The following is a 12,070-nucleotide window of genomic DNA, read 5'->3' on the forward strand; positions in this document are numbered from 1 at the left end:
TTTTTTTTTTTTTTAATGATTTTGAGTTTTGTTCTACATTGTTCTCCCTCTCTATCCAGGATTTCCTACATAGATCCCCTCCCAATGGTTGACAGTGGTAGCTGGCATCATCTAGTTCTTCTGGTCTCATTGCATGGTGCATCAGTCCCTTGGACTGGATGTTTCCATCCATCTTTGGTTTTCTTCATTCTTCTTTGCTCTGGATGAGGAGAGACCCATCATTGCATCTAGATGGCCGCTTGCAAGCTTTTAAGATCCCAGTCACTACTCACCAGTGTGGAACAATATTTTTGTGTGGTATGTTATGCCAGTTGAGCTTGGTGTCCCTGAGACTATGGTCCTGGGTCCACAGATCCAAGTACTCGCTATCTCTGGGTAATGGTCCTGGGCCCACAGGTCCAACTACTCACTCTCTCTTTGGGTAGCTGACTGTGGCTAAGAAGTGACTACAACCTTGTCCTTTGTCAGCTCTACCTGGAAATTCTTACAGAACATACAAATGTAGAAACATTCTCTGCCAACCAACCCTATACATGGTCATGGGCACACTCCCCCCTGCATAGACAAACCTAATAGTTTAGCCTTTCTGTCCATCTATCCACCTGTGTATCAATGTTTGTCATCTCTGACAACACAGTATGTGCAAAAGGGTTCATCTTTGTTGTCTGTACCTTCCATGCACCTCTCTGTGTCTTCCTCTTCCTCAATGCCACCGTGTTGCTTACTCACATTTGATACTTTGCCCTGCCCTTCACTCAAATCAGTATCTCAAATCAGTGTCTCTATCTAACAGTGTTCCCTCCTCTTCCCTCCCACCCTGGTAACTAACAAAGAAAATTTCCTTCTGTATATAGACCTTCCCTTGACTTTTTACAATAACAGACTAATACAATATTTGTCCTTCTGTGATTGACTTATTTCACTCAGCATAACGTCCTCCAAGTTCATCCATGTTGTGTGGTGTTCTGCAGATTCTAGGTTATTCTTTAGGGTTGCATAGAATTCCATTGTGTGTATGTACCATAGTTTGGTTACCCATTCTTCTGCTGATGGGCACTACGTTGTTTCCCTCTTTTTTGCTATTGTAAATAGTGCTGCGGTGAACATGGATGTGCATATATTTATTCTTGTCCTGGCTCTCACTTCTTTAGTGTATATACCTAGTAATAGAAGTGCTGTGTCAAATGGTACTTCTAATTTCAACTTTTAAGGAATCACTATACTGCTTTTCACAGTGGTTGTGTCATTTGACAGTCCCACCAGCAGTGTATGAGAGTCCCAACGTCTCCACAACCTCGCCAGCATTTGTTATTTTCTGTCTTGTTGAACTTTGCTACTAGTGCTGGGGCAAAATGGTGTCTCGTTGTTTTGATTTGCATCTCAACATGAGTATTTTTCGGGAAACTCTTTAGGTGACTCTGTATACCTTGGTGAGAAACTCTGCACTTGAGCATCCTAATATGTCCCCTGCTCAAGGACCATAGGAAGTACAAACTGCTGAAGACATTTTTTGTGATGTGTGAAGTCTTGCAAAAGTATATCAATTAGTTATCGGTAGTTGCTAAGGATAGTGGAAAATTTTTTACATTTGAAGTCTAATAACTGAAAATTCTACCAGTTTACAAATGGATTTGGTATCTGAGCCATTTTCCTACCATGTAGAAAATTGTTTGTTTCCAATAACTCACTTCCACAATAACAAATCTGGCCTATCATTTTTTTATTCTCTTCTTTGCTCTGGAGGGTTAGCTGTTACTGTCTAGATTGAATGGATTTGACCTCTCTTTTCATCTGGAATCAATCCGCAAATTACATTATCCTCTGGTTCCTTAAAGACAATTCATTTCAGTTAATGTCTCTTGTACAATCCTTGTCTTACAGTCTTCTGTTTGTGAAGGTGCATAGCACACGACATAGCAAACAGTAGGTACTCAGGAAATGTCTGCATGTGCATTTGTTGACAGATTCAGATACATACCTCTGCTTCTTCTACAGGAGAGAAGAGAATAGTTTTGAAAGAGATACAATTCCTCCTGAACCCCCTGCCAAGAGAGTGTGTACCATCAGCCCCGCTCCCCGACACAGTCCTGCTCTCACTGTGCCCCTCATGAATCCTGGGGGCCAGTTCCATCCCACTCCTCCACCTCTCCAGCACTACACTTTAGAAGACATTGCAACTTCACACCTGTATCGTGAGCCCAACAAGATGCTAGAACATCGAGAAGTTCGTGACAGACATCACAATCTTAGTAAGTGTCATAAAACAGCATAATAATGATTTAAATTCAGTTTGAGTCCTTGGGTTTCAATGACATTTCAAAAATAATATAATTTCTTAAGGTTGTTGTTGATTTCATTTGAAATTGAGCTCACTTCCTGCCTTGTTGCTATCATCGTTATATGATAGAGGTGAGTTTACTAGCAAGAAGAGTATCTCTCAGTGGTGAATATAACCAGCTCAATCAAAATTGTAAAATAAATACAATAATAAATAGAAATTAAAACTAAACAAAAAATATAGGATACATGCACTGAGTATTTGAAAATAAAAAAGGTATCTATAACATTCTCAAATGAGTCTAAGAAAAGAATGTTAAAGCAAATTAGGTAATATATTAACATTTGGGAGATTGGGGTGGAGGTTATAAGTGAATTCTTTATACTACTCTTGGAACTTTTATGTAAGTCTGCATTTATTTCAGAATAAGTGCTTAAAAAATTAAGCAAGAATAATGTAAAATACGTGGTCACGGGTACAAGAGCATGGATATTGAGGTTAGGAGGGCAGGCATATCTAAATTTATATCTCAGCTCTGCATCCTAACTAGCTGTATGATCTTAGGCAAATTCCTTGGGTTCTCTGAACCTCAGACTGTTCATACTTAAACTGGGGATACCAGCCTTATCCTGCCAGGTTGTTGGTCACCTTACATTGGGAGTGTCTGGCATGTGGATACACAGTAACCATTAAATTTAGGGAAAATCCCCTAACAAATCTCACACTAGATCAGATTTAGACACAGCTCTTAATCAGCTACTCTTTGCACTAATTAATTATACAAGTTTACTGCAGAAGGTTCTTTGGAATTTAGATGTGAGCATATTCCAGGACATGGAGCCCTGCATTTCTTTTTGTTGGAGTACCCTATGGAGTGCAAAGTCACAGCAGTTTGCCCATCCCACTGGTTTCATGCAGTGGTAGCTGAACGGTGGAGGCCACAGGAGCAGTGCCTTTCACAGCTCCCAACATTTGTTGAGTCTTCCTCACCACTTAGATGGTAGTGTATTTACATAGTCTCATTTAGTCTTCACAGCAGTCTTATACAGTTGTTACCCCTTTTTACAGATGAGAGATGAAGGGACTATGGCCAAAGTCACATAGTCAGCAAATGGCAGAGACAAGATTCAGACACTGTGTGATGCTCAAACATTATATGTGTTGCCAGTATTTTATGAGGTGTCCCTTAGCAACTGTCCTGTATAGTTCAACCTCTTTTCCATTTATTTCTTTTTATTGGCATACTTTTGGTTTATTCTACCTATATCTATGTACATTTTTTTTGCCACTTTGATTTGAGAAAAATATGCAAAAAAACTAGCTATGATTGCAAATTTTTCAGATTTTCCTTGTATTTCTAACTTTTTTTTTTAATGGCTTTTTTCCTATCCTGAAGTCTACTTTTGAAGGACTTGGATCATCTCTCTTGATGGTTTCTTTTAGGTTGGTCTGCCAGGCTGGGTGGATTGCTTCATTTTTACCAGTCCTGTTTTGAAAACTTACACCCTAGTATAATGGCTTGCAACTCTTACTAATCCATTCATTACCCCCTTCCCTTCTTTTAGAGACAAATATAATATGCAATATACGTCCGTAAATATTTACAGCCTTGGAAACCCAAGGTGGGTTGCTATGCTTCGGAATCGACTCAGTGGCAGTGGGTTTGTTTTTACTCTCATAAAATGAAATTTATAGATTCTGTGTTCTACCTTCGACCCATAATTTTAGGATCAATATTCTGTCTTAACTAGAATATATAAGAAAGTATTTATAGTAATAAAATATGCAAGGAAATGATAAGAAGTATGACTACACTAGAAGGTATCATGAAATAGTCAGATGCTTGTGGTGATACAGAATCACTGTGAACACAGTACATATGCATTCAGATTGATACCGTGGTGTAACATTAATAATTGAGGGAATATGAGCAGTGTTGCCATATGTGATGTGATTTTTCACAAAGTCATTGCATCCCTGCACATTTCAGTACATATCAAAACCATGCAAAAAAGTCTATTTTGTTAGTACTGAGCTGTCCTTAGATGACACCTAACAACAACATAGTAAGCTGTTACCAGTGGTGGCACACCACATCCTTATGGTGTGTGTATCACATCCTTGCAACACTTAATTTTATCTGACATTTTAATTATGTAGATGTGAAATGATATCTCAGTTTTTATTTGCATTCCCCTGGCTGCATACTTATAAGTTTGAGTCTCTTTATGTGTTCATAGACCGTTTGTACTTTCTTGTCTGAGAAATAACCTGGTTATTTCTCTGCCTGTTTTACTTTTCATAATTTATTTCCAGGGGTTCTTTATATGTTATAAATAGCTGTCTTTTGTTATATCTAATGTTATAAGTCCTTACACCCTCATTGCCTTAGTAACGTCCTCAAAGTTGGGGGGAGTCTATGTGCATTTACTTGGAAGAATTCTGTGCTACTGTATTCCCTCCCTCTATGTCCAAATTTCATCTCTAATTTTTATAGGTCTAAATGGAGGCTATCAAGATGAGTTGGTAGATCACCGTTTGACAGAAAGGGAATGGGCTGATGAATGGAAACATCTTGATCATGTAAGAATGTTACAGTATGTAATTTTCCTAATGATGACTTTTAATTCTTAATATCACCAACAGTTAATGGAATGTGTATACTTGCCGTGATCCTAATGATAACTGTAATATCTTTTGAAGAAAGACAAAACACACACACCCAAGATTTGCTATTGACTGTGTGTATCAGTGACCCTCTTCCTTGAATAATGTCCAGTGGATTCATTCAGTTCAGAGGAGTTGTCATGACTGTAAAGTCAGGTGCTCACCTTATTCAGATTGGATGACTTTCATCTTTGAGGTCCTTTTTCACTGTGACTTGTGTCCCTAAGCAGGTGGCATTGTTATCTCAACGTACAGATCAGTAAAGACCACCCTCTCAGCTAGAAACCTAAAGAGTCACTCTCAACTTTTTCCACTTGGGTGATCACTTCAGGGTATAAACAAAGTGAATTTGTATTGTAGAATGGTTAAAAACAGCACTGTGAGTTCCTGTCCCAGCTTTGTGACGTCCTGTCTTTTTGACTTGGGCGAGTTGCTGGGAAAATTGCTTTGCTTTTAGCCTTAGTTTTCATATCTTAATAATAATAATAATGCATTATTTGAATTGAGTTGTAAGGTTGAAGGTAATATATAAGGTGCTTATCACAAGTCCTGCCATATAGGAAGCATTAAATAAATGGAACTCCAAATATACCTGAGGATGCAAGCCTGGGTTCTCTTTCCCATTGGAAGAGTGAATTTCTATTCTCCCTGAAAAGGGAAGAGGAGTTGCAGCACTTGCTTGAAATTTCCATGTAGCCACTTTCCATCCTTGGGTGATGATGTCCCTGGAGATTATTTCTCTGGTTGCAGTCTTCTGTACATTAGCTGACTTGAAGTATTTGGGCAAAGATATAATGTGGTTTCATCACAGTTTTTAAAGTCTTTGTAGGACCATATTAAAAAGAAATTCTGGTTACTTTAATCTTAAACAATTCAAATAGCATCATTTTGAAATCTAAATATATATATTTGGTTTCCAGAATGAATGTGTATATACACACACACGCACACACACATTTTCAAAAAACCAGTATGAAAGATATTCAAATGTAAAGTTGATTTTCCTAAACCTGTAGAATATTGAAACCCTCATTCTCTGGATTTTATTTACCTGGCCTTGATCTTCAGTGTTGGTTGAGTTTCCTCATCTCGTCTGTGCCTTCTTTCCTCTCTGGCTCAGGCCCTGAATTGCATTATGGAAATGGTAGAGAAAACACGGCGTTCCATGGCAGTTCTACGGCGCTGTCAGGAGTCTGATCGGGAAGAACTCAACTACTGGAAAAGGCGATACAACGAAAACACAGAAATGAGGAAAACAGGGAGCGAGTTGGTCTCCAGGCAACACAGCCCTGGGAGCGCAGATTCTCTTGCCAGTGGTAAGGGGGCACTTTGAAGGGAACTCAGACTTAAACATCAGCCAGTGGACTTTCACCTAGGATGGCAGCCAAAAACCAGACTCACTGCCATCGAGTCGATTCCAACTCTTGGTGACCACCACTGGGTTTCGAGGCAGCCAATCTTTATGGAAGTAGATTGCCCCCTCTTACTTCCGCGTAGCGGCTGGTGTGTTTGAACCACCAACCTTCTGGTTAGAAGTCAAATGCCTCAGGCACTGTGCCACCAGAGCTCCTTTTAAGATGGCAAGGGAAGCTTTTTATATTTTACCTTAAAGGAAGATAGTGCTGGGTTGTGGAGTCAGGGAGACTCATGTGATTGTGAGAAGTAAAGGAAAAAATATGTGAGCACTCAGAACCAGCACCTGAAATGTTCGAGAAATGTTCATTCTTCTTTTTGGAGAATGAGTACATTTGTGATTTTATTCTGTTTTTAACTTTCTCTCTCTGTATATGTACTAGATGATAATCATCAAAGCGTTTTCAATTTAGCCCACCTAAGTGTAGTAGATACTTCCATGTCCATCACGTTTATTCCTTACAATAGCCCTGAAAGTGTGCACCTCACCCTTAACAAAAAGTTTTACTGTCAGGCTGTGTTGTTAGTTACACTTAGCCATCTTGCCTTCTAGCCTGAAGCAATAGAGACATGAGTAGCTGTTCCCTCAATCTAGGATACAGCCAGGAAGCCACAGTCATTCCCTAAAGAAAGGTTTCATCAGATTCACCTAGTAGCTGAAGAGGGCGTCCTATCCAAAGGCACAGCTGAATGAGGGGGCATCTGCGATCAGGCTCTGTCTCCACCCACCTACTTCAAGTACCCAGGTGTTCACCAGGAATTGCAAATCTCTTCTTACAGCAAGCCAGGCACCTGGCTATTCCACAGAAGGTGGCTATTCATTTCAGAAAGACTACTTTTTATAAAAAAAAAAATTGGCAAAGCAAAAATTAATGTAGCATGCCAAGACAAATGGTGGTGCCTAAGGCACTTGACTGCTAACCAGAAGGCTGGCAGTTCAAACCCACCAGCCATTCCTTGGAAGGAAGACAGGACAATCTGTTTCCGTAGAGATACCACCTCAGAAACCCAAGGAGGGGTTGCTATGAGTCGGGACCGACTCCATGGCAGGGAGTAGTAGGTAAAACAAATGGTAACAAAAGGAATCCCACTACCCTACTTTACCAATGGAGATGGCTTTTGACCCAACCATAGATTAGCGCCACTGTGTGAGAAATCGAGTAACAACAGCAAGACATCATAGAGTAAATGTAGCATGATTCCTACATGGAATATAGGGAGTGCAGTGTGGGTTCTGCTCATCTATTGACTATTTCCTGGACAGGATCACAATGGAGCTCTGGTAGCATAATGCCTAAGGCACTTGACTGCTAACCAGAAGGTTGGCAGTTCGAACCCACCAGCCACTCCTCGGAAGGAAGGTTGGGCAATCCTACTTCCGTAGTGATACTGCCTCGGAAACCCAAGGAGGGGTTGCTATGAGTCGGGGTCGACTCGACGGCAAATAACAACAACAACAACAGCATGATTCCATTCATAACAACTTATAAACAAAGACAAAGCTAATCCTCAGGTATCCTTCACCATCTGAAGCCTCACAAATATTCACTATAATAATTTGCAGAAACTTACCCAAAGTTCATCCACATCACTGAGTCTGCGTGTGTGCAAGCGAGATGTCCTAAAACAGAAGAATGAGATGTAGTCATGTACCAGCCGTTCTCCAGATGGGATTACCAATCTTACTGGTGTCATTCACACATTTCTGTACATTATTGCTACTCACCTTTCTCTGCATGTTATCCTGTTATTCTCGGTAGCACCTCTTTCACTGTCAAAATGAGAACTATTTGGATGATAAATTATATTGTCACTTTAGGTTTAGTTCTTCGTAGATCACAGTGTTTTCTTCTATTTGTTTCATTGTTTCTTCCTCTTTTAGTACGTGTTCATTGCAGCGAAGAAGGAAAGCATAATTTGTATCTAAATAAGGGTTCTATTCAAAAATCTGGACCAACTCAAATCCTAAACTGTCAGTAGCCTGTGATGATATAAGGAACTTGTGCCAGGTTGTATTTAGTACAAGACAGTCAGCCGACCTCAGCAGTGTGCTTAGAGGCACAGTTGTGTGTTCTGGCACAAGGTCCTTATCTCTTCCTGAATTAGTAACAACCAGTTTGCAGACCAGACTTTGAATAGCACTGTCTATCCTGTGTTGGGCAGTATTCTTGGGCATAGCACACAAACATACTCACTGATGTGTTTTAAGTTAATTAGGTATTTAGTGTTTTTAGTGTTTTTAGGTTTATGGTGCATTGTTATTTATTTAAGAGTGTTACGGTGATTTTGGGGGAAATTTGAGGCTTTGAATATGCATTATTACTTTTCTCATTTAAAATAATGGAATATAAGTACCTTCTTCTGAAAATCTGTGATTCTCAATTTCAGGAACAATTTTTTTTCTTAATACATTTTGGTATTTTAGTTAAGGATACTAACGTGCCCAAACCTAAAGAAAAGCAGGAAGACCGTTGCCGTAAGTCAGGCAAGTGCTTTCCTCTGGGGGAGAAGAGTTATGGAATATAGGGAGTGCAGAGTGGGTTCTGCTCATCTATTGACTATTTCCTGGACAGGATCAGAAGCCTTGCTAGCAGCACTGGTCACCTTTTGGCAATTCTGGAAAGGCGAATTGGTGTTTATAATTTTTTCATTCTTATGAACTTCTAGCCATTTAATATTTTCCAATTAAAGAAAAAAGAAAAGAAACTGACTTGGCTATTATTATTTCCCAGTTTGTCTTGACAGTAAGCATCAACCTGGGTATTTATTACACATGAACATTCCAGGCCCTTCCCTATAAATTCTGATTCAGGGATCCATGTATGCTTAATGAGTCCCTCAATCAGGCAAGTTTGGGAAACTGCCCACAGGAGGCAAGCCCCATCCACAGTCACAAGATTTCCACACAGTGTTTCAGTGACAAATGAGCTCTGGTGGCATAGTGCCTAAGGTACTGGACTGCTAACCAGAAGGTTGGTGGTTCAAGCCCACCAGCCACTCCATTGCATGAAGACTGGGCACCCTACTTCCATAAAGATTTACTACCTCGGAAACCCAAAGGGGGTTGCTGTGAGTCAAAATCGACTTGATGGCAGTGAGTTTGGGTTTTTTTTTTTCTTTTTCTCTCTCAGTGACATGTGCTAGTAAGCAGTCAAGGATGACTGACTCTAAAGGTAAACTGATGGGAAAATCAAAGAAACAGAAATGAGAGTTATTAGGAGCTTTTCAGATAAAAATAAACTTCAAAGAATATATCATCATTATTCCTGCAGAGAGAAACCATCCATTCAACTCATGTATCCAGGTAATAAGAGTAGAGCACATGGAGAAAAAAGAGAAAAGGAGAAATAGATACCAAAGTAATTTTTTAAATCATCCAGAGCTAAGTGACAGTTTTCCAGGTTCAAACAATCTACCAAGCAAAGAATACAGTGGAAGAAACCGACTTAGCAACTAGCATCATTGAAAGTTTTAAGACAGTGGAGCAATACTGTCAAATTCTGAAGGAAAATTATTTTAACCTAGAATTCTATACCCAACTAAAATAGATTAAAGACTTACAATTTTTCAAAAATGCATCTCCCATTCACCCTTTATTATGGTGTCTACTAGAGAATGCATGGAAGTAAACCAGAAAGTAGAAAGACATGAAATTGATGAGACAGAAGCCAGCGGAAGAGAGGAAGGGAGTAAAGGAGAGTCCCACGGGAAGTGATGCTGCACAAGTCAATAGCCGTTAGTACAGCCTGGAGTGGCCCAGATCGCGGCCAGAGATTGTAAAAAGTAAAGGAAACTTATAAAATACATACCCAGGAAAATTTGAGATTGAATTAGAAATAGTTATACCAGAAACTAACACTTGATTCATCAAAGCAATTAACTTCAGCAAAAGCAATAATTTGTTCAGGAAGGTAAAAGGATTCATAGAATATAAACTATATGATTCAGCTCTGATTAGCATATAGGTAGATGTAAATGTTGACTGTTGACTTAACTAAATGAATATATGTCTGTTGTGAGGATGGAAAAGGAAGGAAGATGTGTGGTGGGAGAGATGGAAAGAGAATGAAATTCTTTACTACATTAACACCAAGTCAGGGATAATACCTGCAACTGCGAAATTGAGGTGTAGCAATACTAAAGGAATCAGCTAAAATTGAAAGTGACTGTTTTCCTGACAAACCATGTAGACCTCTTGGACTCTTTAAACTATCTGCTCACATAACCTTCATTTATTTAAAAAAAAAAAAAAAAAGGAGAGGGTGTTTCCTGAATCTAATTGATGCTGAAGTGAGAGCTGCCAATAGTGAGGTAAACCTGAAAGCAAAATTTCTCATCAAATTTCTTTTGGAAGTAGTTCATTCTGTTCAACATGCAAGCATTCTCACTAAACTGATCAGAGTGCATTTTAGACCAGCACCATTCCTATAATTGAACTTTTAGTAATAATTTAATAAAATTTATTAAATACTTCTTTACTATTTCTATATTTTTGCTTAAAAAAATATTACCTATGTAGAAATGATGCCCCTAGTGTGGTTTGGAAGGCCGTAACTTCTAGCTAGGCCCTTTTCTTCAGGGTTCTCAACCCTGGGTGACCATTTGAATCTACCCGGGGGTGGGGAGGAAGGCCTTTGGAAAATCCTGATGCCCTGGCCTCTCCTCCAGATTTTCTGATTTAGTTGGTCTGAGATGGGACTGGGGCTCCCAGTTATGTTTTTAGGTACATTCAATTTTCAGAACAGAACAACTTCATGGGATGTTGGAGTCTTTTTTTTTTTTTTTTTTTAATACTCTTTAATATTTTTTCCTAAGCCATCATTCTGAGTTTTATCTTCACACAAATTATTGTTTTTCTAATGTTGAACCATCCCTGCATACCTGATATGAACCCCACTTGGTCATAATGAATGATTTTCTTGATATGATGTTGGAGTCTTTTTTTTTTTTTTTTTTTAATACTCTTTAATATTTTTTCCTAAGCCATCATTCTGAGTTTTATCTTCACACAAATTAATGGAATATCTTCTTTTTTTTTATTAATAGTAGAACTACATGACTCATTGTGAAAACCACAGACACTTATAAAGAAAGAAGTTAATAGTCCATAATCCCACAGTGAACAGTTTTGAAATGAAATATAGCTGAGGCTATTGTAATTTTATGTTAAATTATGCTAAGCATGAAAGATTTCATAAATGTAATTTTAATGGCTATATAATATTCTAATATTCTATAAATAGACTACAATTTCATTAAACCATAGTTATTGAAGTTTTTGTTTTCAGGGAGTAATGCACTATTTAAAATCTTTATATATAAAGCTTTTTTTTCCAAACATCTTACATTTTTCCCTGAGGTTATAATCAGAGCCATAAAATTTCTAGATCATGGAATGTTGGGATTTTGTTCATTTGACCTTGGTTTGTTTTGGGGTCATAGCTGTCATTTTTCTATATGGTTTGTTTCTTGATCTTGATTCCCACTCCAAGGCCCAAATTTGCATCTATATTTAAGTTTTGTGTATTCTAGGTTTTAACAGTCTAACTTAAATTTCTCCAAATAGTTTAAATTGTCCTACCATCAATTAATGATAACCATTCTTTTTTGCAATGACCTAATTACCATATACTGTGTTCTGCTAGGAGCTCTGGTAGCATAATGCCTAAGGCACTTGACTGCTAACCAGAAGGCTGGCGGTTCAAACCCACC

At 38.6% G+C, this 12,070-nt stretch overlaps 1 protein-coding gene across 1 annotated transcript in view; it reads left to right on the plus strand.

The window, feature by feature from the left end:
- The window catches only part of CBFA2T2 (CBFA2/RUNX1 partner transcriptional co-repressor 2), a 51,236-nt gene that overhangs the window by 18,464 nt on the left and 20,702 nt on the right, over window positions 1–12,070 (plus strand). The window contains exons 5-7 of the mRNA XM_007934566.2: window positions 1,996–2,249; window positions 4,776–4,861; window positions 6,066–6,261. Of these exons, the coding sequence (XP_007932757.1) occupies window positions 1,996–2,249; window positions 4,776–4,861; window positions 6,066–6,261 (536 nt within the window). The remainder of the gene's footprint in view (window positions 1–1,995; window positions 2,250–4,775; window positions 4,862–6,065; window positions 6,262–12,070) is intronic.

This window comes from Orycteropus afer, unplaced genomic scaffold (assembly GCF_000298275.1).
Source record: "Orycteropus afer afer isolate SDZICR_OR568_19922 unplaced genomic scaffold, OryAfe1.0 scaffold00020, whole genome shotgun sequence".
NCBI classification, from domain to species: Eukaryota; Metazoa; Chordata; class Mammalia; order Tubulidentata; family Orycteropodidae; genus Orycteropus; species Orycteropus afer.